The 26594-nt window shown below is 61.4% G+C and overlaps 3 protein-coding genes across 3 annotated transcripts; all 3 read left to right on the plus strand.

Annotated features, from left to right (window-relative positions):
• The first annotated feature begins 1368 nt into the window (after positions 1–1368).
• On the plus strand, positions 1369–5170 carry TAGLN2 (transgelin 2). Its single transcript, XM_067313575.1, has 5 exons — positions 1369–1474; positions 4147–4342; positions 4431–4605; positions 4696–4798; positions 4894–5170. The coding sequence occupies exons 2-5, from the start codon at positions 4163–4165 to the stop codon at positions 5033–5035; spliced, it is 600 nt and encodes a 199-aa protein (XP_067169676.1). The 5' UTR covers positions 1369–1474; positions 4147–4162; the 3' UTR covers positions 5036–5170.
• A 6100-nt stretch (positions 5171–11270) lies between these two features.
• CFAP45 (cilia and flagella associated protein 45) lies at positions 11271–18925 on the plus strand. The gene is made up of 11 exons (XM_067313156.1): positions 11271–11343; positions 11731–11932; positions 14124–14265; positions 14999–15169; positions 15740–15918; positions 16166–16295; positions 16636–16782; positions 17161–17274; positions 17909–18102; positions 18320–18544; positions 18767–18925. The coding sequence occupies exons 1-11, from the start codon at positions 11271–11273 to the stop codon at positions 18888–18890; spliced, it is 1701 nt and encodes a 566-aa protein (XP_067169257.1). The 3' UTR covers positions 18891–18925.
• A 2986-nt stretch (positions 18926–21911) lies between these two features.
• Positions 21912–25777, plus strand: VSIG8 (V-set and immunoglobulin domain containing 8). The gene is made up of 7 exons (XM_067313565.1): positions 21912–21960; positions 22557–22732; positions 23310–23511; positions 23632–23796; positions 24513–24635; positions 24888–25026; positions 25609–25777. The coding sequence occupies exons 1-7, from the start codon at positions 21912–21914 to the stop codon at positions 25775–25777; spliced, it is 1023 nt and encodes a 340-aa protein (XP_067169666.1).
• The last annotated feature ends 817 nt before the right edge of the window (positions 25778–26594 follow it).

Here is a 26594-nt window from a genome sequence, read left to right on the forward strand (position 1 = left end):
GTGGCCCTGCCGCCCGGCACGTTTCGGAGGCGGCGGGTGGCTCCGCGGCTCCGGCTCTGTTTGTTGTTTGGGCTGCGTTTTCCATGGAGACGAGGCTTGTGCAACCGCCGCCACCGCTGCCGCCACCGTCCCTCCCTGCCCCGCCGGGGCCACTGCGTCCCCCCCCGGCAGGGCCACCGCTGCCCTGCCACGCCTGCGCCCCCCCTCGCCATTGCGCGGCCCCCCGGTGTCCCCAGCCGGGCCTTGTCCCCACTGCCACCACCTGCGACTACAGCCAGGGCACGGTGGTGCCTCCCGCTGCCACCGCAGCCAGGCCCTGTCCCCTAGCATAAGCACGGTGACCCTGTCCCCCCCCCGCCACTGCGGTGACACCATCCCTTTGCCACTACAGCCAAGCTCCATCCCCTCATGCCACCATGGTGACCCTGTCCCCTACTGCCACCACAGCTAGGTCCTGCCCCCAACGGCCATCATGGCCACCATGGCCACCCTGTCCCCATCACGGCCACTCTTTCCCCCTGCCGTATGCCAGACTCTGTCCCCTACTGCCACCCCAGTGACCCTGTCCCCCGCCACCAGGGTGACTCTGTCCCCCGCTGCCCACACGGCCACCCTGTCCCCACCACGGCCACCCTGTCCCCCGCCACCAGGGTGACTCTGTCCCCCGCTGTCCCCACGGCCACCCTGTCCCCCGCCACCAGGGTGACTCTGTCCCCCGCTGCCCCCACGGCCACCCTGTCCCCACCATGTCCACCCTGTCCCCCACCACCAGGGTGACTCTGTCCCCCGCTGTCCCCACGGCCACCCTGTCCCCACCATGGCCACCCTGTCCCCCGCCACCAGGGTGACTCTGTCCCCCACTGCCCCCATGGCCGCCCTGTCCCCCGCCACGAGGGTGATTCTGTCCCCCGCTGCCCCCACGGCCACCCTGTCCCCATCATGGCCACCCTGTCCCCTGCCACCAGGGTGACTCTGTCCCCCGCTGCCCCCACGGCCACCCTGTCCCCCCCATGGCCACCCTGTCCCCTGCCACCAGGGTGATTCTGTCCCCCGCTGTCCCCACGGCCACCCTGTCCCCCCCATGGCCACCCTGTCCCCTGCCACCAGGGTGATTCTGTCCCCCGCTGTCCCCACGGCCACCCTGTCCCCACCATGGCCACCCTGTCCCCTGCCACCAGGGTGACTCCGTCCCCCGCTGTCCCCACGGCCGCCCCGTCCCCCGCCAGCACAGCGGGGCCGCCGCGGCCGCTCCGCCCGGCGGCGCTGGGCGCCCGGAGCAGGATCGCTCGGCGGCCCGGGCGGGGCGGCCGGGGGCGGCGGCGGCGCAGCGGGGCCCGGACGGGACCCGCCCCGGGAGCGGGCGGCGCCGGGCCGCCCCCGGCCGCGCTGACATCAGCCGTGAAAAGGGCGCGGGCGGCGGCATCCGCCACTGCCGCACCGGGAGCGCGGGGGATCGGCGCCGCCGCCGCCGCAGGTAGGGGGCACCGGGCCGCGCCCGCGGCTCCGCGGCGGCACCGCGCGCACGTGGCGCGGGCAGGGACAGGGACAGGGACCGGCACCGGCACTGCCGCGCTGCTCCGCCGCGGGGACGGGAGCCCCGGGAGGGGCTGCCCCCCCCCTCCCCTCCCCTCCCCTCCCCTCCGGGGCCGGTGTAACGGGGCCCGGGCAATGCCGGTGCGCCCCGCTCGCCCCGAGCGCGCTGGCACCCGCGGCCGCGCCCGGGAAGCGGCTCCCGGGTGCGGCTTCCGGCCCCGGGGCTGCGGCCGCCCGAGCCCCGCTGCCGGCGCGGCGTCCCCGGGGGCTGCTTGCGGCCTGGGCACGGCCCCGGGGGTCGCGGGGTGGCGGTGTCCCGCCGCCTGCCGCCCCCCGGAGGTCTGGGGGGGGGGGGCGGGACGGCCACGTGCTGAGCGTGGTCCCCTCCCTGCTGTCCCCAGGGTGTCAATAGGGTCCCCGGGGTGGCCGTGACCCAGCCGCGCTGGCTGCTGTCCCCTCCCTGCTGCTCCCGGAGTGCCTGCGGGGTCCCCGGGGTGGCCGTGTGCCAGCCAGAGGTCCCCTGCCTAGTGGCTCTGGGGGGGTCCGCAGGGTGTCTGTGACCCGGCCAGGCTGGGTGGGGTCCCCTCCCTGCTACCGCAGGGTGCCCGTAAGGTCCCTGGGGTGCCCGAAACCCAGCCGAGCTCCGTACTGCCCCCTCCACGCTGCTCCCGCGTGTTTGTGGGGTTCCCCGACGGCCGTGTGGGTCCGGCCCTCCCCTCGCCTGCCGCCTGGGCAAGCCCCAGCTGTGTCGGGAAATCAGCCCTGTCTGCACCAATTTCAGCTCCTCTTTGTTTCCTAATCCGCCTTGGCCCCCGGCCTGGCGCTCCCAGCGCGCTCCTGGGAAGCAGCTCTCCTCCCCGCTGGGGCACCCGGGCCCGCGGGGCTCCCGCCTCGCCCCCGTCGTTCCCGGGGTGGCCGAGCCCGCGGCCGACGTCGCCCCGCTGGGCTTGGGGGCAGCCCGGGGTGCTGCGGGCGCCGGCCGCTTCCCTGTGCTTCGAGTTTCTTTTTTAATAAATATATATGGGGTTTGTTTTTTTTTTTTTCCTCCTGTCCCGAAGCGGGGAACGAGCCCTGGTGCTCTGGCCAGGGACACTCGTCCCCGCCTCCCCCGGAGTTGGGGCCACGGCCACCAGCTGCCGCTCCTCCGCTGGCTCCGGGTGACGCGAGCCCTGCGCTCCAGCTGAGGTTGCCTGCTCTGCCCTGAATCCGCCGCCCCCGCCGAGCCCAGCCCCGTCCGGTGCGGGTTGGCCTGAACCCCCAGGGCCCGCAGCTGCCACGTGTCCCCACCTGGGACCGGGCCACCGGGGCTGACAGGGGGCCACCCGCAGCCCTGGGCTTCAGGGCGAGCGGCAAAGGCCGAGGCCAGTGCTGCCGCGCTCTCGTGCCGTGGCGGGTGCCGCCGTGCTTGTTCCGAAGAGGGACATGGGGCGCCACAGCTCGCGCAGGGACAAGGGGAGAAGATCCGGCCACCAGGGCCCTGGAGCACCCCGGCTCTCCCAGCAGGGCAGCGCACGGTCTCCGTGGGTCGCGCTGGGACACGAGGCTCCTGTTGGGCACCTTGTGCCACCTCCGTCCTTCCCAGGGCGGGTGGCTCCGGTGCTGAGCTGGGAGACGCTGTCAGAGGCGCTTTGGCAGCGGCGATGCCGAGCCACGGGGGCTGGAGCCGAGCAGGGATGCCTGCGAGCCCATTTCCAGCCCCGCGGGCAGGATGAGGTCGGTGCTGGTGCCCCGGGGAGCCAGCCCGTGCCCGGCAGGTGTGGGACGGCGCTGCTTGGGACGGCGCTGCTGCCTCGCCTCACCCTCCTCCACGTGACTTACCCGGGCGCTCCCGGCACAGCCACCCACGACCATCGGCCCCGGGCTGAGCCGCAGTCCCAAGGGCCGCGACCACGCAGGTCGTGGCCCGGAGGGCGCGCGGGGCCGCGGGAGCTTGCGCCGGTTCTGGGCTGCTCCCGGATCTGGCGCCGAGCCTGGCGGCGCGGAGCAAACCGGCGAGCTTTGCAAACAAGCTTCAACCGGCAGCGAGCGCGTGCCAAGTCTTTGCTCCGCAGGCGCGGCCGAGCTGTGGCCGAGCCGGGCAAAAAAAAGGGGGCGCTGGGGTGGCCGGGGGGGGGTCTGACCCCAGCATGGAGCTCGCCCCGGGCAGGGTGAAATTCCTCGGGTGCAGATGAGTGCCGGGCTGCGGCGTTTCCCTTGGCCACTGGCCCCAGGGGAGGGCCAACACGAGGTGCTGAGCACCCCGGGGTGACCCCAGGTCTGGGTCCTTGCAAGCGTCCGGGTCCCTGCAGGGTGCCGAGATCCTTGCAAGGAGCGGATATCCCTGCGAGGATCCCGCGGGGCAGGAAGCGGCGAGGGCTCTTTCCGCCCCGGCCAGGCCCCGCGCGGGCAGCGCTGGGTGCAGCCCGGGCAGCGCCTGGCACCGCCGATAAGGCTCCGGTCCGGACGTCCAGAGAGCCCGTGCTGGCAGGATGCGGCCCGTGCCGGCCACTCGGGCTCCGGGGGGTGTCCCGTCCTCCTCGCGCCCCTGGTGGGACACAGCTGCTCGGTGCTGGGTGCCCCGGGGGCGCCGGGGCTCCTGGGCGCTCACCACCCGGCGCCGGGCGCTGTTCGCAGACACCGCACCGTCACCATGGCTAACCGGGGACCGTCCTACGGCCTCAGCCGCGAGGTGCAACAGAAGATCGACCGGCAGTACGACCCTGAGCTGGAGCAGATCCTGGTGCAGTGGATCCTGGCTCAGTGCGGCGGGGACGTCAAGCAGCCCGAACCCGGCAAGGACAACTTCCAGCAGTGGCTGAAGGACGGCACCGTGAGTAGCCCCCGGAGCCGGCCGGCGGGGCGGAGGGGAGCGCGGCCGCCCCTTGCCCGCGGCACGGCTCACCCGCCTTCCCGCGCAGGTGCTGTGCCGGCTCATCAACAGCCTCCACCCGCGGGGTCAGGGCCCCGTGGCCAAGATCCAGGCCTCCGCCATGGCCTTCAAGCAGATGGAGCAGATCTCGCAGTTCCTGCAGGCGGCCGAACGCTACGGCATCGCCGCCACCGACATCTTCCAGACCGTGGACCTCTGGGAAGGTGAACGGCGGCGGTGGTGGTGGTGGTGGGGTGGGGTGGGCGCCGGGGGTCCCGGCGGGGCGGCCGCTCACCGGGCGCGGGGCCTTGCAGGGAAGAACATGGCCTGCGTGCAGCGCACCCTGATGAACCTGGGCAGCCTGGCCGTCACCAAGGGCGACGGGCTCTTCGCGGGAGACCCCAACTGGTTCCCCAAGTAGGTGGCACCACGGGATGGGTGGGTGGGTGGGGTGGGGGGGCCGGGGCGGCGCACAGGGCTGAGCCGCGCCGCCCCCCCCCCCCCCCCGGCAGGAAGTCGCAGGAGAACCGGCGCGTCTTCTCCGAGGACAAGCTGAAGGAGGGCCAGAGCGTCATCGGGCTGCAGATGGGCACCAACCGGGGGGCGTCGCAGGCGGGCATGACGGGCTACGGCATGCCCCGGCAGATCCTCTGAGCGCCGCCGCCAGCGCCGCCGCCAGCGCCGCCGCCTTCCTCCTCCTCCTCCTCCTCCTCCTCCCTCCCCGAACGGCCCCCATCCCGCCGTGTCCCCCCCCACACACACACACACGTTGCCACGGACCAAACGGCCGCGCCGGGCCCCCCCCCCCCGGCGCCTCTCGGACCAAAGGCTTATTTTTTTTTTTCCTTTTTATTTTTTCCTTTTTTTCTCTTTTTTATAGTTGTTTGGGTTTTTTTTTTTTTAACGCCGCCGGCGGCTGCGCTGCCCCCGCCGCGGGTCGAGGCGCGGCTGTGCCCCCCCCCCCCCCCCCCCGGCGCGCGCAGGCCGTCGGCCCCCGCGTCCCGCCCCGCTCCGGAGCTGCCGCCTCGCCGGCCCCCGCGGGCCCCCGGCCGCCGCCGCCGCAATAAAGCGCCCGTCGCCTCTGGAGCCTGGTGCCGGCGCCTGGTGGAGGGAGAGGGACGGGAGCCGTGGGTGACACGGCTGGGGACATGCGGGCACGGTGACACAATGGGGCAGGGTGACATGGCTGGGCACAGCGGGCAGGATGACACGGCTGGGGACATGTGGGCACAGTGACACAGTGGGACAGGGTGACATGGCTGGGCACAGCGGGCAGGGTGACTTGTGGGCAGGGTGACATGGCTGTGCACATCTGGGCAGGGTGGCACAGCTGGGCACACATGGGCAGGGTGACAGCTGGGCACAGGCAGGGTGACAGGGCTGGGTGATGTGGCTGGGCACACATGGGCAGGGTGACAATGGGACAGTAACATGGCTGGGCACAGTGGGCAGGGTGACACAGCTGGGGACATCTGGGCAGGGTGACACAATGGGACAGGGTGACATGGCTGGGCACAGCGGGCAGGGTGACTTATGGACAGGGTGACATGGCTGTGCACATCTGGGCAGGGTGGCACAGCTGGGCACACATGGGCAGGGTGACATGGCTGGGGACACGTGGGCAGGGTGACAAATGGGACGGTGACATGGCAGGGTGACACAATGGGACAGGGTGACATGGCTGGGCACAGCGGGCAGGGTGACTTGTGGGCAGGGTGACATGGCTGTGCACATCTGGGCAGGGTGGCACAGCTGGGCACACATGGGCAGGGTGACAGCTGGGCACAGGCAGGGTGACAGGGCTGGGTGATGTGGCTGGGCACACATGGGCAGGGTGACAATGGGACAGTAACATGGCTGGGCACAGTGGGCAGGGTGACACAATGGGGCAGGGTGACACGGCTGGGGACATCTGGGCAGGGTGGCACATCTGGGCAGGGTGACACGTGGGCAGGGCAACAGGGCTGGTGTACAGATGTGGGCAGGGTGACACGATGGGACAGAGTGAAACACCTGTGCACACATGGGCAGGGTGACGCAGCTGGTCACCCGTGGGCAGGATGACGCAGCTGTGCAGGGTGCCATGGCAGGGTGACACAGCTGGGCACATCTGGGCAGGGTGACACGTGGGCAGGGTAACAGGGCTGGTGTGCAGACATGGGCACCGCAGCACGGCTTGGTGTGCACAGGCAGCCTGGCGGGGTTGGGTGACACGTGGGCGCAGGGACAGGGCTGGGCACCCGTGGACACCACTGCCCAGCAGGGCACCATAGGCATCGCATCACACGCGGGCGCAGGGACACGGACGGACACCCGTGGACACGCGCGCACCCGTGGGTGCTGGTGCGCGCACGCGGGGCGGCGCGGGCACGAGCGCGCGCCCCTGGCCGTACACCATAGAGCGCCCCCTCCCGCAGCCTAGCGCTGCCCTCCGCCGCGAGCCGCTCTGGCCTCTCCCCGGCTCGCCCGGCGCGCGCGGGCGCGCGCGCGCGCGGGAAGCCCCGCCCGGCGCGGCGGTTGCCAAGGGCAGCGGGGGGGGGGGTTGCCATGGCGACGGGCAGCGGCCGCCGAGAGACGCGGCGGCGGCGGCGGGATGGTGAGTGCGGGCCGCTCCGGGCCCCCCCCAACCCCGGTGTCCGGGGGTGCCGCCTCCCCGGGGCCCCCCCCAGACTCCCCCCGGTGTCCCCGACGCCGTGTGCCCGGGCCCCCCCCGGGCTTCACCCTGGTGTCCGGGGGCGCTGCCTCTCTGGGGCCCCCTTCCAGGCTCCCAACAGTATCCGGGGGCGCCGCCCCCCCATGTCCCCCCCCCCAGGCTCCCCCCGGGGTCCCTGGCACTGCCCCCTTGGGGGCCCCTGCCTGTCCCCTGCCGCGGTTCCCCTGCTCCCCACTCCCCCCCCCCCGGTATCCCCAGCTCCACCTCCTCAGGGTCCCCCCCATTCCTTCCCCCCTGCTTCCCTGCTCCCCATTCTCCCCCCCCCCTCGTATCCCCGGTCCCCGCTCACAGCCCCCCTCTCCCCCAGCCCGCCAGCATCTCTGCACCCCTGAGCACCACCTCCAGCCGGTGCCGGGACCATGACCGGTACCGGACCAGGGCCCAGAGCACCGAGGTGGACAAGTCACTGTTCGGGGAGGCCCAGGTAAGGGGGCCCGGGAGGGGACATCACCGGCTGTCCAAACCCCGAGCAACCCCCGGGGAGAAGGGGGGATGGCGGGTCGCAGCTCCCACCCCGGCACGCTCTGTCCAGGGCGTTGCAGGCATTGGGATCCTGCTCCCCAACTGCGGGGTGCATCTGCCCCCCCCGGGGCAGGGAGCTCCCTGGGACCCCTGTCCTCACACCTCTTTCGTGGGCCCCGAGCCCGCACCCTGCTCACTCGAGCTCCGTTATTGGACGGGATTTGTTCTCCCTTTCCGTCCCACTGACAACGCCGTGTTGCTCCTGCAATCAGCCCTTTGCCAGCCCTCCTAGGTTAAATCCTCATTGCTCGTACAGAAGCAGTCCCACGCCGTGGGCTGTCCTTGCCGGCCCTCTCTGAGCCGTTCCACCTCCCTGGAGTCCTCTCGGAGCTGAGGGGACCAGGACTGCATCCAGCTTCAGGGCCAGCAGGGACTTGCACGGTGGCAGAGAAAGATGTCCTATCCAGCTCTTATTTTCCTGCCAATTCCTAGCATTTGATACGGTTGTTTGTTTGGTTTTTTTTTTTTTTTTTTTTGATGTTACTGAGCGGACGTTGTCATGAACCTGTCATAACCCCAAGATCACCTTCCCCGGTGGTAACGGTCTGTCTGTCTCAGAGCGTCGCTGCCAAGCTGGGCTCTGCACAGAAGGCTGCGGTGGCCACTTCCTTCCTTCGGTGTGCAAGTGGGTGAGCTGCCGTTTCTGTGCACAGAGATGCAGCTGTGTTAATTCCTTACCACATTGTGGGAGACCTAGGTTCAAGTCCTCCCTCGAGCAGGGAGGGTACAAAATCCATCCCTGCCTTCCAGGAGAGTGCCACAGCCACCAGACTGGAGGCTGCGTGTGGCTCCGTCCTCGTTGACGCCACTAGAAACACCTCACTTCTCAGAAGATAATTAGTTAATTACTGAGACTAAGCAAGCTTAGTAGTTGAGACACCCGGGTAAAGGAGAGGAGCCCGCATTACAGGGCCTGTACGTTAGACAGTAGTTGTTTAATGTGGGATATAAAAAGAGTCTTTGGACCAGGGACTGGAAGCTTCCAGAGCAGCCTGTGGCCAACAGATTTGGGTTTTCTTCTGGGAGCTATGAATTCAATTCCCTTGGATACAAGAAAGAATTGAAGCAGGTCTCTGACCTCCTGGCTGAGTGCCCTGGTTGTTGAGTTAGCAGATAAACAGAGAGCAACAGCTCTTTCCTCTCTGGTTCTTGTAAGGAAAATGCTCACTTCCTCCCCTCTTGTACCTCTGCTCTCCCCTGGCTGTTGAAAGAAAGCTGAGGGAAGAGCTCCAGACTCTTGACTCTGAGGTGGAAGATGACATTTTCTAGTCAAAGTGACCAGGGCCTTCAAATGCCAGAGAAAGGTGATGTTTTAGGCAACCTCCCCCCACCTCTTCTTTTCCCCAGTTCCTTTATTGACTCTCCCAGATGCTTCCCCACTTGGCAGGTTGGACTTATGGCTCCCACCCTGCAGCCTTGAGCTCTCCCCACCCTTTTGTATTGTCTTTGCTTTTGTCTTTGACACAGGCTGAGATACAAGGACTGGGCTGCAAATTTGGACACTTACTGTATTTAGCCCAACGCTCACTGTCTCCCTGGCCAATGAGATGCAAAAATGTTCTTGTCTGGATGCGCTCCGCAGGAACCGCGGGGCTGCTCGCCAGCTGCAGCCGGCAGCCTGAAGTGGCCGGTGGCTAGCTGCAGCTTGTGAGCGGCCCGTAGTGTTCAATACACTCATTTCTCCAAACACGCACCAAGTGGGTGTGTGTTTGTGGCTGGAACTTCCTATCGTATAGCCTTATCGCTTAGAACAAAACTTTCAGAAAAGACTTGCCAAAACCCACGTGGCTTTTCTAAGTAATCAGAGGAGAGGAAGAACATGCATATTGAAATTAGCTCCGATTTGAAATTGGAGGCTGTACAAGCAGTTCGCTTGGTGGTGCAGGAGAATGGGAGTGTGCACTGCAAATGATCGAAGGTCTGGGAGTCTTTGAATTCACGTGCAAACGAGTACCTTGAAACACTGCCAGCCAGAGGAGACCAAGGCAGGTTAATAATCTGTTATCTCAGAGGCCTTCAAGGTAGTTATAGAAAATGTTGCAATAATCATCTGAGTGCTAATTATGTTCCTGGAGATGTGTGATTGCACAGACTAATCTGCATCTACTCCTAGGGGTTCTCCTGGCTTTGAGGAAAACATAAAGGCTTGATGCAATGAATAATACTATTATCTTTGTTTGTAAGGGTGTTTCAGTGTTAAACCCTTTAATTCAACATTTCACACTTGGGGCCCACAGTGACTGATAGGTAAGTGATTGATATTGCTGAGAACTGAAATGTATAAAAGGCAGGAAGTTCCTTACAGAAGCTCCTAGGGCGACACAAGGTTAGCTGCACTGAGTGGCTGTACCTACATCCCGGCTTGATTTCTCTCGGTCTCAAATTTTGTGTCTGTTAGATGAGCTAAGCCTGTTCTGTTCCCTATAGATGGAGCATTGCATGCTCCCCTGTCCTGGGAGCCAGACGTCTTCCCCTTAATCTGCATGTGCCGAGGAGCTGATCCTGGTAACCTGTTCCCTTGAACTAGACAACAAAGAGGGGGAACAGCATCTTACTGCCCCAATATCTGCGGTTGCGGGCTATGGAAGAGTCCTTGTTTCAGGATCACCAGACTAGTAGGATGGAAATCTTGGCAGCAAGTTACCAAGAAACTGTGCTCAGCACCAGCCTGGTTATAGGAGATAAAGCGTTTATTCTACCAGCCGCATAGAATTCCAAAGCTGAAATAATAAATAGAAGCACAAAGAAAACCACACATCTACTTGCACCTCAGATTAGCTCTTGTGGTTCCTTTTACCCCTGTGGTATAGCCTCTTGGGTAAGGATTTAGCTGGGAAGCCTACGCCTGTGGTTGTACTCTTGGAAGCCATCCTGGCTTTGGGAAGCCATACCTTGTACCTCAAAACCGGCTGTGTCAGACTCAGCTCACCTCTTTGGGGATTGTCTAGCTCCATTGCTTAGTGAAGAAGGAGCTTTGCTTTCCCCAGCTCTGCAAATTGCTGTTGTTTCGAAAGTGCTCCTGGGGTATTCTCTCCTGCCCAGACAGCCAACGCCGCTCTGATGCTGGGCTGTGCCCAGCCAATCTTTACCTCAGGGTGACATAGGCTGCGTGTTCCTGCCTTTGAGAGAGCCTGTGACCCAGCCGAAGGGCTGCAGTTCAGCAGAGCCAGGTGTATTCAGCATTTGCGGCTTCCCTCAAGGCTGAACCGGGCTGTGGCAGTCCCCGCAGAGCTGCCAGAGATGTGCATCGAGAAGGGCTCTGTGTGCTTTCCTGGGGCTGCTCCCAGCCCTGCCGTGGGCATCTTGCACCCATCCCCAGTCTGGCGTGGGCAGAGCAGGCAACAGGAGCACCCTCGGGGCCTCCGAGTCACCCTGGAGACTGAGTGACACCTCACTAGGTGGCAGTGTCTGCTCGAGCAAAGGGACCTGGACCAGCTTCAGGGCAGGTTGTACTGGGAGGGCTGGTGTCTGTCCAGGATCCAGCGCTGGCAAGCCAAGAAGCAGGTTGCTGTCTTCTGGTTTACTGTCCTGCAATAGTCGGACCTCAAGGAGTTCCCCGCTTTCCTCTTGCTAGGACTCTTCTGCTCGCCCTTAGTGAGGTTGGCTCAGTCTCACTTTATCTCTGCCGTGTTTTTCCTGCTCTTGCCAGAGCCCATGGTGTCAGCAGGACACAGGTACCAGTCCCCACAAATAAGGAGAGGGGAGACTGCAACTGTTATCAGCTCAAGTTAGGTGAGCCAATGCTTGTGTATTTGCTGGGTCTTGCCCCAGAAAAGTATCTGTTACCTGGTTGTTTCCTTCAGATTTGTGTAAAACAGGCTAGAAAGACTGGTGCCCAAATTTTTAGATTAAACCTAGTGCTGCAGGGGTAAAATGGTGTATTTTCAATTCTCTCCCTGCTCTGGCCAGGCCCTTGCAGCTGGGGCCAAGTTGAAGCTGATGCTGCCGAGGCAAAAACTACCTCTCTTGCCCAGACTTCGTTGAATTTGGTAGTGCGACAAGGTGTTTGTCAGAAAGCATCATGAATGCTCTCTGAAAACTGAGCTGACAGAAGTCCGTGGCCCCGTCATATCTCCAGCCCGGCATGTGTCTGGTGTACCTCTGTGCCCAGCAGTTAGGGGGGAGAGAGATGGGTACAGGGTGGTGGTGGCAGGGAGCAAACGTCACTCTTCCTTGCAGAACCTGCAGCAGTCGCGCTCTGGCAGCCCCATCGTGATCCTGCGGGATGTGCAGACTGCTCAGAAAACGTCATCCGCTTGTGGGCACAAGCCTGAGACCATCCGTCTTGTCACCAAGGACCTCATCCGTGACCTCGTGTAAGTCCATGCCTGAGTGTCAGCTCTGAGGAGCTTTCAGGAACTGGGGGCCCATGTGTCTGTCATAGCAACGTCTCTGTGTGCTAAGCTTGTCACGCCTGTTTGCAAGAATGTCTCAGGGGAGGAATGAACAGCAATGATCTGATATGCCTGGCTTGGACGGCAGTGGAGCTGGCAACGCTGAGCACTAGACGTTTTACAGAGGCAGTGAATCATCATGAGAACCAGTGAAAAGCAACATAAAGCCGTAAAGCCCTCTCAGCAGCCAGAAAAGCTCTTTTGGGACCAAATAACTCCTCAAAGAGGCAAACTGCCCTCCCTCACCAGTCAAACAATTCCTCCAGTGCCCTGATACTGAAAATCCCCACGTGGGAAAGGCAGGCTGGCGCTGGAGTATCATCTGTTGCCCATGCGCGGCAGGGAGCTGTGTTTCTCTACAGAGATGTTTTATAAGCAGGGCTGAACTGCAAGAACCCCGGTCCTAATTACTGCACCTCGTTAAAAGCCTGCAGCACATGTATAAGAATAAGGCCATTATCCTGGCAAGATCCAGTTTAGCCTAATTTTTACCTCCCTAAATTTTCTTTGTAGTTGTAGCTCTGTGCAAAGTTCATCTTCACTTCCTGTTTGGAACTATAATGTAAATGCTCTTACAACTTGTAAAACAAACATGGGATCTGTGCCACAGATAGCTTTGTTTGGGGATTTTTATGGAGAGTGGAATGATAGAGCCACTGATTCAGGTTTTCAAGACTGGTGGCTTATTTTGTATGCTCCAATTCTTATTTGGCCATGTTGATGGAGCTGAGGGCCAATTTCCAGATGTGCTGCCCAGCCACAGCCACAGCTGAAGCTAATGGAAACTGTTTGTGCTGGTTTCATTCCTGAAAATCAAGCCCTAGACATCTCGAGTTGGTCACCCAAACATTGAGACAACTAAAGTAGTGGCCAATGTATCATTACATTTATTACTGCCGTTGTTACCATTAGCCATTCTTTAAAGCGTCCCGGAATCCGATGCTGTGATGCAGTCACTCGAATGATCATTATGCAGGTATCTGTTCATATTCATAGGGGTGGATGAAAGGTGACACATAATAATAATGACTAAATTCTTAGTCCTGAACATCTTCAAAGTACTCTATGCATTTTGTTAATATGTGCTCCTGCACCACACGCGTCACCATGGTATCTGAGTAATACAAAGAGTAATTAACTCCCTACAACTCCCCTGGAAAACAGCCCCATATTATTATCCACATTTTTACAAGTGGGGAAATGGGAGCACCAAAAGCTTCAGTGATTTCCTCTAAGCCACAATGCGAGTCACGTGTAGGGTTCATGACTTGCTGCTTGGCGTTCGTTCCACTAAACCTTGCAGTCAAAGACACAGTGACTGCTGGAAGGTCACCTGCCAGCACTGGGAGGGGAGAAGGTGCTCTGTGTTTGGGCAGTGCAGCATTTCCTATTGTTGTGCCAGGATGGATTCCTAGGACAATAGAGCCAGAGCTAAATCTGGAGCCTGACCAGGCTGCGTGTTATAAAACAGAACAAAAAGACAGCTTTTGCTTCCCAAAATCTGTCTGGATGGAACAGAGGTTTCAGGCTGAGAGGGGACATAAAGGGTCAATATGGGTAAGCTTGTGGTTTCCTTCATTGTGGGTGGAGAGCTCAGCAGATGCCCACTGCACAGTCTCAGTGACAGTCTGTTTAGAGGCAGGGATGAGTAGCAGGTCCCACTGGAAAAGAGATCAGGGCTATGGTCATACTTTCTCTAAATGAAAGCTGGCAAGGTCTGAAATGCTTTCAGCATCTTTTATCAGGGCTGACTAGGCCCATGCTGAATGTTGCGGGGTTTTCATGGGAGGTTTCTCGCTGCCCTGCCATGCATCCTGTCCTCCACGCATCACAGCATGGTGCAGCTTTCACTGGACTTTCTGTTTCTCCCTTCTCCTAGACCAGGAGAATCACATCCCATTCCTCACATTGGGGGAGCCTGCAGCTCAGACACTTCCTGCATTGCTCTCAGATGACTCCTAGTTGCAAAGTTGTTTCTGTAACCCCTTGTATTGGCAGTCCAGGCAGGTCTTGCTGCCAGGCGGGAAGATCAGTGGGTCAGGGAATGGAGGAGGTGTAGGAGACCTGTGCCATTGACTGATCTCTCTCTGTGCCCTGCTTCCTGTGCCACCAGCGTCCCTGCAGAGAACCCGGCAGCATCCCTTGTTATCAGCCTGGAGGATTTCCAGCGCATTAAAGAAGCATCTCGAGTCCTGACCAAGGAGGAGCGTGAGGCCAAGCTGGCAGCCCTCAAAGCAGAGAAGAACGCCATTCTAGTAGGCATTTCCCCTGCAGTCCCTTCTTTAGCTGCTTGTAGACAGATCTCAGGCTGCTGGTAGAAGTGGATGCTCCCAGGTAGAGCCAACCTTTTGGGTCAGACACCCCAGCTGGGTGCCAGCTGGAGCTCTGATCGAGGACCATGACATTTCTCCCTGCTCCCCATGCCTTGTGGTGCCCCGGTCACTGCTTGGCCAGGCAGACTGCTGCCAGAGGTCACCTGAGCCAGCCATGCAGGGGAGGCTGCCCAGCTTGAAATCTCAGATCTCCTCGGAGCCGCTGTCCAGCCTACGAAGGGCTGTGCTGGATTCCCTGGGTTTGCCTGGTCTGCGGCTGGAGGAACCATCCAACACTGCTTGCATCTACCAGCTCCTCAAGCTGTCTGGCTCTGCTGTGGTCCTGGAGGCTGTGATGAAGCCTCTGTGCTGCTTTTCTGCTGCTTGGAAGGTGTAGCGAGGCCTCTTGATGCTCTTGCATTGGAGTGAGGTGTCTCCCTAAGCATGTGGAAAGGGGCTGCCCAGTCTTTGTGCCACAGCTGGAAGAGCCTGCTGTGCTCCTAGGCTCCATGTCTGCAACACGATGTGGTTGGTGTGTGTTCCTTGTGAACAATGTTTCCCCCACGGCACCCTCAGGCAGGTTCAGCACAAGATATGGTCACCCTTGCAGAGCTGCGAGGGGTGGGACTGCCCCAGGAGGGTGTTCGGCTTTCAGCAGCCTTGCCTGTCTCCTCAGGAAGCAGCGAGTGAGCGCAAGAACGCTGTGAAGCACAGGGCCATCCTGCAGCAGAAGAAGAGCAAACTGAGTGACCTGGAGGAGGAAGCGCGGGACCGGGCCCAGCACCTGCTGCAGCGGGCAAACAGGATGCGTATGGAGCAGGAAGATGAGATCAAGGAGTTCAGCGAGGTAGGGCCAGGGGCTTGCTGCCCTCCACTATACTTCCCCATCATCACCCAGCGTCGCAGGACCTTCTGCCATGCTGGGACCCAGGTGCTCTTTCTCTAGCAGAGTGGGGCGATGTAAATACCTGCTGGTTCATGGGGCTTGGGGCCAGCTTTATCCAGAATGGGTGCAACACTGACAGCGTTAAGGCCTGCCTGAGCTGTCTGCTAGAACAAGCTGCTGAGAGCCCCCAGCAAGCTTTGCTTGCCCACCAGCAAGGAGAAAGACTGCTGGCACCAGGCTGTGTTTGAAATAATAGCTGTATGTGCAGAATGGCTTCATGTGGGACTAGTAGCACCCAAACCTGCTCTCCCTCCTTCAGTCCTTTTGCACCTGAGGAACCAACAGGCAGAGATTAAGGGGGCTGCCTCAAGACCCTCAGCCACTTCATGGCACAGCTAGGACTAGATCCAAACCCTGCTCTACCTGTCGCTGCCCTTGGCCTTTCTCTCCTTCCCTTTTCCACCTCCTCTTCATCCATATGTCTGTTCCTGTTGCCATTGCTGAGACCAGAGAGGCCTGTTGTCCCCACAGCTGATCCTGAATGCCAAATGCCGCATGATCCGTGACACACAGATCTTGGAGAAGCAACTAATTGCAAAGGAGCTAGAGGAGGAGGAGAAACGCCTGGCCCAGATGATGGAGGTGGAAAGACAAAAGGCCAGTGACAGACAGGAGGAACTAGAACACAAAAGAAAGCAGGAGCTGATCAGGTTAGTGAAAGGGTCCCTCTTTCCCATAGAGGCATCTCTTGTTCCTCCCAGGCCTTGCACAGGAACTGGGATAACCTCTGGCTGCCAGCTTCATGCCGCACCTCCCACAGTCACAGCAGCTAGACTAGGGAGCGTCAGGCTATGGAGGGGCACTCATAGCAGATGCTTCCCTGATGTCTGTGCCAACATTTCTGCTTCTGACAGTGGGGCTGAGCCAGAGAGAACCCTTTTTGCCTCTTCTTTACAGAGGAAGGCAGGAGCTTGTGAAGCAGATTGAGCAGAATGCAGAGGAGAGGGCTATGAGAGCTGAGCAGCGGGACCAGGAGGCTCAGGAGATGCTGGAGTACTTGAAGAAGCTGCAGATGGAAGACTTGAAGGTATGACAGGCAGAAACCAGTGAGCCACTGCGGAGTAGAGGGGGCTGGAGTTAGATTTTCACCTCTTTGGAAGGATGTCCCAGTGCTGGGTAAGTTAGATTCAGTGTGTGGAGACAACAGTCAGCAGACTTAAGGCTCTGGTCTTTTGGAGAAGCTGTAAGAGACATCCTTGGAAAGTGAACTTGAACCAATGAACTTGAACCCTTCATCAACCTAAGTGTTGTTGCTGGGCCCTAAGGAAGGTGCCAGGCAGCTGCCACAGTGAGGGGCGAAGGGAGCACTCTGTGCTGTGGCTCTTTCCCTGTCACCCCTCCAACCCTCTGCCTCGCACCTTTTTCAGGACTTGGAGCAGAAACATGAGCAGCAAAGGAAAATCCAGGCTGAGATTAAACGTATCAACAATGAAAACCAGAGGCTCAAGGAGGAGCAGCTCCAGCAGGAGAAGATGGCAGACCAGCGGATGCTCGAGTATCAGAGGCAGAAAATGGTACTAGGAGAGGGAGAGTCAAGATGGCATCGCCAACCCCTGCACAGAGACATCAGCTTTGAAACCTGCTGTGCTTCAAGCGAAGCAGGCTGATAGACTCTCCAGTTTTGTCCCATCCCATCCTGTCCCCCCCTAGGTCCTCTGCAAGGACCTCAGTATTTCTGCACCTATATGAGCTGGCCCATGTGGTCCATATGTGCTTTGGCATAAAGTACATACTCTGGGCACCTGTCTGCATGCAGTGCTGTATGTGAACACTGTGTACATGTGTGTATGAATACTGGGTGTAAGACCGAGTGTGTGCACATGTGCTCGTGCTGGCATAGATCCAGCAGACAGCAAAGGAAGGGAGTTGCCACAAGGCTCTGTCCCATGTAGGCACAGGAAGCTGAGTTTGAAGCTGAACAGGAGAGAATCCGTCGGGAGAAGGAGAAGGAGACAGCACGCTTGAGGGCCTTGCAGGAGAAAGCCCAGGACTGTCAGGCAGAGAAGGTGAGCAGCTTGGTGACTTGCGCTTCGCTCCCGTGCAGGCCTAGCTTCTCTCGCCACCTCCCTTGTCTCCACTCCAGCAACATGGAAGCTCTCCTGGATGTGGTTGGTACACCTGGGGTGTTGCAGGTCCAGGCCAGCACAGAACAGTGCTGTCCTTGAGTTGGGCACTAGCTGTGAAGGCCTCTGGGCCAGAGGCAGGATGGAGCAGCCAGGGCTGAAGAGCTCTTCACCTCACCTGTGCCTCTGTGAGAGATGGGAAGTTCAGGGAAACTTTCTGAAAAATATACGACAGCTTGTTAAACCAGCCCCACCACCCCTCAAACCACTGAGAAATAGGGCAGTAGGATCCCTTCATGCCTCCCAACACAAAAGAGCTGCAGGTGGGGAGCTAAGTTCTTGCTTCATCACATCCCTTTCCCCAGATGTACTCCACTGTTTGCTAGGAGATCCCTGCTTACCCTCCCGAGAGGTGAGCGGGAGCGGTGCCGTCTCTGTGGCTTTGGGAGAGAGGCAAAACCATGGATGGGTTCTTCCATACTTCCCCCCCAAACCTGCCCACCCACTTGTCTCAGCTCTGATGTTGATTAGTGTGGTACCATGGGCCCTCCAGCCTTACCACTGTCCCCCCCCACAGGATGCACTGAGGGCCAAGCGCATCCAAGAGGCTGCTGAGCGAGAGTGGCGTCGGAAGGAGAAGGAGGCAGCCCAGAAGAAGGCAGAAACAGACAACAAGCTGAAGCAGAGCCGCCTGGAGCAGATTGCCGCGCGGGAGCACAATGTGGCCGTGCAGGTGCAGCAGGACCGCAACGATTTTGAAAGGATCCTCAGGTAAGATGGATGCTGCTAGGAGCTCACTGGCAGGATGGCCAGTCCCTGCCTTGCAGAGCTAAGAGCTGCATGAGCTCCTGGTGACAAAAGTCAGCGCAGTCCTTGTAGCTCTGGCACTGGCCAAGGCCCAGCAAGCAGGCTATCGAGGTGGCAGGGATCACACCCAAGCAGAGGCTGGAGTGGGGGAGCCTTTCATCTGCCCTGAGGTCTCCCCTAGAGCCCAGCAGGAGCAGATTGAGAAGGAGAAGGCAGAGGAGGTGCAGAGGGCAGCTCTGCAGCTCGCCCATGCCAATGAAGTCCGGCGCCAGATGCGGGAGCATCAGCAGAAGCTGGTGCAAGAGCGGGTTGCTGCCTTCGAGGAGGGCCGGCGGTTGCAGGAAGAGGCCCGCCAGCGCAGTGAGCGCCTCACCGAGCTCAAGCGACAGAAGATGCAGGAGCTCAGGTAAGACACCATCGGCGGCCACTTGGTTCCCTGGAGCCCGTTTCCCTACATCGCAGTAAGTCCTTCCTGGCCTACCTCTATCTCCTAACCTTTGGACTACCTCCCAGGAAGCAAGAGGTTCCTTCACATCCTCTTCAAACAGGATCTGTTCCAGGGCCATGCTCCTGAAGCCCTAACTCTGGTGTAACTCAGGGTGGCTGATGATTTCTCTTCCCTTTCTAGAGCCTCTGGCATCCCCGAGAAGTACTGTGCCCAGGTGGAGCGGAAGGCTTTGAGTGGAGCAGGTGCAGCCCCTGGTCTGGCTCAACCATGCAAGGAACAGAGCACTGTTTCCCCAGCAACTTAAGAGTTTCTATTTTCTTCGATTGAAATTTTATAAAGGGAGATATTTATGGAACGGTCAGTGTCTTTCATCATTTGCTTGCTTTGGGTTCGCAGGCTGGGAGTAGCTCTATGGCCTGAGTGAGTCCGAAGGCCCGTTGTCTGATCTCCCTCCTGCTCCCAGGGAGAATGGGAGGCTGATCCTACATCCGTATCCCCACATCTGGCAGGAAAAAGGTGTCAGAGGCAGACTATGTCCTCAGAGGGGGCAGGAGCGTCCCCAGGCCCTTGGTTTAGCTGCCCAACATCTGTCAGCATCAGCACCAAAGCAAACTGAAGCAGGCTGGGTATTCCCAGCCCACGTGGGGTGGCTCAGGCAGGTCTCTCATGAACCAGGTGGGCTGTTTTCCATGCACGCGGCCTTGACATTGGCTCACCAGGGCTGCCCACCATGGGTGCAGGGCTGTCACTGCCACCACAGCTCCATCAGCCCTGGAAGTGTCATTTTCTCACCTAGATTCACCTCTAGGCTCTGCTGCAGTGGCCTTCTCCAGGGGCAAAGCAAAGAAACCAGAGCCTGATGCAAACATTTAAAACCAATCTGGATGGAGAATAGCAGCTGCTGAGGCAAGGCAGGGCCGAGGGCTGGGTTTGATTACTTGCCAGAGCAGCTGAAAAATAAGGAGAGCCAGCAAAGGTGAGACCGCCCAGGGCAGGGGGACAGCTTGGAGGACTCCACTTGAGCCTTGACACTGCCCCAGGGTGGATAAATGCAGATGAGGAAATGTCACAGCCTCTCGTTATCTCTTCCCTGTCTCTCTTCTTCAGCTGCTGTGTGTCTCCAAGTAGTGATGGAGCTGGGCACTGCTGGGCTGTGAAGTTCATCTTGGTAAGGGACATGCACTGAATACACATCACTGGTGCTCCAGGGCATGCAGGACAGATCTCCACCACCTAAAATGTAGTACAGGTAGTCAAGGAACCCAGCCCGAAGCATTCCCCAGCAGCCACCATACTCTCCAGGTCCCCTTGGGTCTTTGGCGCTGACAGGCAGTCCAGAAAGTGTCTGCGGTGCTCAGTGCCAGGCTCGACTGCCCTGCTCTCCATCGCTGTCAGTATCCAGGTCCTCAGAGCCTGGTGACCACGCACCAGCCATGTCACTCTCGGTCACTGCTTCGACCAGGAAGTCCCAGCCTTGTTCCAGGCCAGGCTCAGCCTGGAGGGTTTCAAAATCACTGCTCCTGTCTCACAGATGGTGCTCTGACCACTGGCGAGAGGCTCACCAGGGTGGAGCGGCTTCCCCACCCTTCCTGCACGAGCGGGGCGCCCCGTGCCGAGGAATGCAGGAGTCACCAGCCTGGGGATCCAGCGCAGCCTGGGTGCCGCACCGGCAAGGAGCCCCGAGCTGCAGTGAGCCGTGGCCCTGTCACACCGGGAACGGCACTGCGCCACCGGGGAATGGTCCTGGCAGGCGGGGACCAAAGCAGCCCTCGCTGCTTGGCTGCTGCCCCAGGGCCAGGCCGTGCGCTGGGGGCCACAAAATCATGGACGCTGCAAAGCCCATGCTCCGCTCAGCCCCAATTCCCAGCACGGTGCCGGCAAGGGTTAACTGGCAGCAGTGAGCTCAGCTTGGGGCCAGTAAATGGAGCAGCATGTGGCCCCAGGGAGTGTTTGGGACTGGCTAGGCGGTGCTGCCAAGCTGGTTTTGGCAGTCGCAGTCTGGAAAGCACCATCGCGGTCTGTGCTGTGCCGCAGGCCAGTGCATGGGATGAACCAGACTTTGGGACTGACCCCCTGGCCCCCAGGACCAGAGCATCCCTGCACGCAGAGCTCCCAAGGCCCAGCCTGCTCTAGGGACTGAGGGCACAGAGGCTGAGAAGCATCTGTGGCCAGGGCCTTCACATAGGGCAGAGCATCCTGACCCTGGCCTCCTCCATCCTGCTCGAGGGCATCCCTGTCCTGGCCTCCTGCATTCCCACTGCAGAGCATTCCCATCCCCAAATCCTCCAGCTCCACTGCAGAACATCCCTGTCCCCAACTCCTCTGTCCTCCACTGCAGAGCTTTCCTGTCCCAAAATCTTCCAGCCCAGCTACAGAGCATTCCTGTCCCCAAATCTTCCAGCCTGGCTGCAAAGCATCCCTGTCCCCAGCTCCTGTCCTCAGATCAGGACCAGCATTCAGCCTCTCTGTTCCTCATCCCCTGGCTCTTCCCTGCTCTCCCACTGCACTTGGAGCTGCACATCCACTCCCATCTGCTGAGCGTGGGTTGGGGCCTGCTGTCCTCACAGCTGCCGTGCCACCACACCCCCGTGCAGTGAGCCTTGGCATGGGGGACCAACTGGGCCATAGCGTTGCATTTTGGCAAGGCCAATGGTGCCGGCATGGGCTCAGCGGGTGCCCCGATCCCCTGCGTGGCTCCAGCATCCCCGTGCCCGCTCACCGAGGGGGCAGGACTGGAGGAGGGAACTTCGGACAGCTTAAACTCATGGTCAAACCACACCTTTAAGCTCCTACAATTGCCCTGAGTCCTGCTAGGACACCAAAATCTTTTGGGGACCTGTGTTGAGCCAAGCCACCTTCTTCAGGCAGCTGGGGCGCAAGGCCGAGTTCGGGCTGCTCCCAGCAGGTCCCAGGCAGCCTTTTCCCACTGGCCACACTTATCCCTGCTGATGGTTGCACTGGGGCTGCTGGCAGCTGGGCACCATGGGGCCATGACCCCCCCACTCCCTGCTCTGCTCCTCCGGATGAGTGCCCCCAGGCTCACCGGGTGTCCCCTGCCTGTGCCACCTGCAGCATCCCCCAGCCCGGCTCCGGCTGGAAGGGAGCCCATAGCATGGCAGCGCTTAATTAGCAGGTAGGGAGTGGAGCAGGGCGGCATCGCTCAGTCACAGCTTGGAGCCACTCAGTCATCCCAAAGGCATCCGCCCCACAGGGAGGAGCGCCCCGGCCCAGCATGTAAAAGCAGCCCCACGCGGCCGGGCTTCCCTGTCGCCTCGGAGCTTCCTCCGCTCCCGCTCGTCCTTACTGCCCGCACGGCTGCAGCGTCATGGCAGGGCACGGCACTGGCCTGCTCCTGCTCCTGGGTCTCATGCCAGGTAGGCGCCACCGGGCTCCTGCGCCTCGCCGGGGTGCCACTGAGGGATGCCAAGCGCCCAGCGCCCAGCCCTGCTCCTGCAGCGATGCTCCCGAGGATGGAGGTGTCCCTGCCCAGCCCTAGAGCGCCATGGGGTGCCAGGCCAGGCTGCAGTGCCGAGGGTTGGCAGGATGGAGACAGAAATACCCTGCGGTCAGTGGAGCACCAGCGGCCAGAGCCGACCGTGCTCAGGGAGGCCCAGACACCCACCCTTTGGACACGCCACGTCCAAAGCCGGGCGGCCGGTGTTGAACCCCATCACCTCCACGCGGTGCCAACGGCTCGGCCTGCCCCAGCGGGTGCCCAGCCCCGATGGATGCCTGGTCCCGGCGGGATGCCCGGCCCTGGTGGATGCCCGGCCTTGGCGTGTGCCTGGCACCCAGTGGATGCCTGGTCATGGCAGATGGGTCCCTGCAGGGCTGTGCCCTGTCCCTGCTGCCAGTGGGTCAGGTGCTGCTGGGACACGGGGTCGGGGTGCCAGGGCTCTGAGTGGGCTGTGCCCTGCGTGGGCGCCTGCGCACTCCCCGGCCAGCGATACCAGTGCCTTTCTCTTCCCAGCTCTTCTGCTGGCTGTGAGGATCAACGGCAAGGGCCGGGAGGTCCTGTATCTGGCTAAGGGTGACTCCGTGAAGCTGGGCTGCCCCTACGTCCTCGAGCCTGAAGACAACGGTCCCCAGGACCTGGGCATCGAGTGGATCCAGATAACGCCCGAGCGGAAAGACCCGGAGAACGTGGTGAGTGTGCTGGGTGCCCACTGCGGCTCCCGGGCTCGGCTCACCCTTTGTGCCTCAGTTTCCCCTCTGCCCAGCTGGGGGGGGGGGGGAGCCCCCTGTGCAGCCTCGGGAGCCTCCCTGTGTCAGCACCTGCAGAGTCACAGGAACCATCGCCCAGCTGCATCCCGCAGCCACGGGCAGGGCTGGGAAGGACTAGGTAGGGTTGGGCAGGGCCAGGAAGGACCAGACAGAGCCTGGCAGTGTAGGCAGGGCCAGGCAGGGCTGAGCAGGGTCTGAAAGGGTTGGGAAGAACCAGGCAGGGCTGGCAAGGCTGGGAAGGACCAGGCAGTGCAGGCAGGACAGGGAATGACCTTGCAGGACCAGACAGGGCAAGCAGGGTCCGGCAGGGCCAGGAAGTGCAGATGGGTCTGGGAAGGACCAGGCAGTGCAGGCAGGGCTGAGCAGGGTCTGGCAGGGACAGGCAGGATGGCTGTCTCGTGGAAATAGCTAGGGCATTTCCCCTCCTGGCTAGCAGCCCCAGGTTGCCACCAGCCTGGGCTGGCCCTGCCCGGCCTCACCGCTTGCTCCCCCCCACCAGTTCCTGTCCTACCACGACCATCATGTGAACTATGGCAGCGGCTCGGGGCTGCAGAACAGAGTGGCCTTTGTGCAGAATGACCCCAGCCAGTACGACGCCTCCATCCGCCTGGCCGACCTGCAGGTCTCCGACACAGGCACCTACCAGTGCCGGGTGAAGAAAAACACTGTAGCCGTGCACGAAGTCATCGTCACCGTGCAAGGTGAGCCCTGTCCCCGTCCCTGAGCCCTGGCAGGCATCCAGCTGCTGCACTGTCCCCTGTGTGGCCCTGGCACCTGCTCGCCATGGTTCTGCCTCGCTGATGGTGTTTCTCACGCTGCAGAGAAGCCGGCCACCCCGCAGTGCTGGACTGAGGGGGAGCTGACGCAGGGCAACAGTATCCTGCTGCGGTGCTACAGCCAAGGAGGGACCACCCCCCTCTCCTACCAGTGGGCCAAGCTGGCCAGTGGCTACGGCGGGGGCCGCCTGCCCTCTGGCACCATCCAAGGTAAGAGGGGGTGATGGGTGCCAGTGGGGCTGCGTGCACTCCGGGGAGCTTCCCTTGGGGATAGCAGCCCTGTGGGCTGGAGGGAGGCAATGGGTGCCCATGTCTGGTGGTGCCTGTGTCTGTGGGTGCCCATGTCTGCATGCACCTGGGTCGGTGCCCGCCTGTGCCCAGGAGTGCCCATGTCCATGTGTGGCCATGTCAGTATTTGCCCATGTCCACATGCACCCATGTCCATTGGCGTCTGTGGGTACCCATGTCTGTAAGTGCCCATCTCCATTTGCACCCATATCCGTGGGTGCCCATGTCCATGGGTGCCTATGTCCCTGTGCAACCATGTCTGTGGGTGCCCGTGTCCATGTGTCCCCATGTCCATGTGCACCTATGTCTGTGTCTGCACATTTCCGTGTGTGTGTGTGCTCATGTCTGTGAGTGCCCATGTCTGTGTGCTCCCATGTCTACGTGCATCCGTGTTTATGGGCGCCCATGTCCACGCGTGCCCATGTCCACATGCAACCTGTATCCGTGGGTGCCTACGTCTGTGTGTTCCCCTGTCCGCGTGCACCCATGTCTGTGTGGCCCCGTGTCTGTGTGTTCCCCTGTCCATGTGCACCCATCTCCATGGGTGCCGGTGTCTGTGTGCACCTGTGTCGGAGGGTGCCCGTGTCCCAACGTGTGGCAGCCGTGGGGGCTCACAGGACCCTGTCTCTCCCATGCAGGACGTGCTCCTGGCGACCTGTTAATCCGCAGCCTGTCGGAGGCACACGCCGGCGTGTACCAGTGCCGCGTGACCAACCGTGTGGGCTACTCAACGTGCCAGCTCAACCTCAACCCCACGCAAAGTAGGTGCAGGCTTTGGAAGGCCATGCTGGGAGGGTGATGGCAAAGCTGGCTCTACTCACTAGGTTTGCCAACCCCATCCAGAGCTCAGGCAGCTGGGGGCCACCCAGGGCTGGCTGTGCTTGCCAGCGTGCTGCGGTGGGCTCCCTGTGGGCACCGAGACCCGGGGCAGCCCGGCTGAGGGCTGCCCCGGGAACTGGACAGTTGCAGGCAGCTGGCAGGGAGACTGGCGGTGACAGGGTTTGCTCCCACAGCAGGAGGAAGACAAGCGGGCATCATCGTGGGCTCCATCCTGGGCTCCCTCCTCCTCCTCACCCTGCTGGGGCTCCTCATCTGGGCTCTGGTCAGCCACTACCGCCGGAAGGAGTGCCAGCGGGCATCCAGCGACTGCAGGTGAGTGGACACGGCGTGCCCAGGGCCAGCAACCAAAAGGGGCCAGCAGGCACAGACGGACACCGGCAGGTAACATTGGGCACCACTGGGCATCGCTGGGTACCACTGGGCACCGATGGTAACTGCAGGGGACCTCCAGGCAATGATGGGCACCACCAGGTACTGTTGGGCATTGCTGGGGGCTCCTGGGGATCAGTGGTCACCAATGGTCACGGATGGGTGCCACCAGGCAATGGTGGGCACTGATGGACATCACTGGGGACCAATGGGCACTGATGGGTGCCATGGAGTGCTAATGAGCATTGCTGCATACCACTGGGCAGTGATGGGCACCACCGGCTACTGATGGGTGCTGATGGACACTGATGGGTGCCACTGGGCACCACTGGGCACTGATGGGTGCCACCAGACTGATGTGCACCAACGGGTACTGATGGGCACTAATGGGTACCAACGGGTGCCACAGGGCACCATCAAGAACTGCTGAGCACCAGTGGGCACTGATGGGTGCCACCAGGCACCAATGGATGCCATTGGGCACCGACGGGTGCCACCAGCGCTCACTTTTCTCTTCCTCCCAAGAAGCAGCACGGGCGGCACCATGACCAGAGCGTGCAACGTGTGCCACCACAGCTACTCACCCCACGGCATGAGCTACATGCAGTGCCAGCACGGCGACAGCGATGAGAGAGCAGCCGCCCTCATGTGCAACGAAGGCATCCGGCATCAGGTCACCTGCCCGGCCCTGTAAATGGCACCCACAATCGCCGAGCCCCGAACGGCAGCGCCGGACTCGACGGGACCACCGAGCCACCGCTGCCACCAGTGGCCCGGCCCTGCGGCACGCCGGGCCCCAGCGCCCCAGCACCGTCCCGCCGCCCTCCCCAAAACGTCCCGATTTGACTCCCCGGGGTGGGGAGCGCCCGTGGCGCCGCGGAACCAAAGCGATTCCAGCGAGCCAAGCCCGGCTGGGGCTGCCCGGCACAGCAGGAGGCGCGGAGCCGCTCCCGACGCTCCGCCAAGCTCGCGGGGCCGGGTCGGCGCGGCCAGCGGGCACCGCTCCAGGAGGGGGTAACCCACTGCGGAGGGATGCTCCAGCCCGGCTCCCGGGCCGCCATGCAGGGTGACCCCAGCTCCCTCCTTGCCACTGAGGCATCGCCTCCACCCAGCCCGGCATCGCCATGCAAATTGAGGTCATTAATTCAGGTCCGTTCCCCCACACACACTTCCTTTCTTTACGAGACACGATTTTTAACACTGCCCTTAGTAATTTTGTCATTTGGGTTCATCACGTTTTTGTTGGTTTTGGCCCCTTTTTGTATTTTTTCCCCCGCCCCTGTCCACAGAAGAGCTTTGGGAGCGTTTCTGCAGCCCTCTCACTCCGGAGGGCCCCCCCCCCCCCCCAGCCAGGCCCACACTATTTCAGCAATATTTATTTCCCCCCCACACTCCGTCCCCATCCCCAGCATTTGCTCAGGGTCGAGCAGAGAATCGCCAGCCCCCAAAAACGCCCAAATCTCGCTGCCCGGCAGCCTCCCGCCTCGGCGCGGCGAACGCCTCCAGGATTG

This window comes from Apteryx mantelli, chromosome 31 (genome assembly GCF_036417845.1).
Source record: "Apteryx mantelli isolate bAptMan1 chromosome 31, bAptMan1.hap1, whole genome shotgun sequence".
Taxonomy (NCBI): Eukaryota; Metazoa; Chordata; class Aves; order Apterygiformes; family Apterygidae; genus Apteryx; species Apteryx mantelli.

What these genes read in the sequence shown, in the direction of transcription:
- CFAP45 (XM_067313156.1), top strand. Translation starts at nt 11,271, where the DNA reads ATGGTGTCAGCAGGACACAGGTACCAGTCCCCACAAATAAGGAGAGGG. An exon ending in AGAAAGCAGGAGCTGATCAG is followed by an intron (nt 15,919 to 16,165) that starts GTTAGTGAAAGG and finishes TCTTCTTTACAG; the next exon opens with AGGAAGGCAGGAGCTTGTGA. An exon ending in GATTTTGAAAGGATCCTCAG is followed by an intron (nt 18,103 to 18,319) that starts GTAAGATGGATG and finishes GGTCTCCCCTAG; the next exon opens with AGCCCAGCAGGAGCAGATTG.
- VSIG8 (XM_067313565.1), top strand. Translation starts at nt 21,912, where the DNA reads ATGGCAGGGCACGGCACTGGCCTGCTCCTGCTCCTGGGTCTCATGCCA. An exon ending in GCTCCTGGGTCTCATGCCAG is followed by an intron (nt 21,961 to 22,556) that starts GTAGGCGCCACC and finishes TTCTCTTCCCAG; the next exon opens with CTCTTCTGCTGGCTGTGAGG. An exon ending in GGAAAGACCCGGAGAACGTG is followed by an intron (nt 22,733 to 23,309) that starts GTGAGTGTGCTG and finishes CCCCCCCACCAG; the next exon opens with TTCCTGTCCTACCACGACCA.
- TAGLN2 (XM_067313575.1), top strand. Translation starts at nt 4,163, where the DNA reads ATGGCTAACCGGGGACCGTCCTACGGCCTCAGCCGCGAGGTGCAACAG. An exon ending in AGTGGCTGAAGGACGGCACC is followed by an intron (nt 4,343 to 4,430) that starts GTGAGTAGCCCC and finishes CTTCCCGCGCAG; the next exon opens with GTGCTGTGCCGGCTCATCAA. An exon ending in GACCCCAACTGGTTCCCCAA is followed by an intron (nt 4,799 to 4,893) that starts GTAGGTGGCACC and finishes CCCCCCCGGCAG; the next exon opens with GAAGTCGCAGGAGAACCGGC.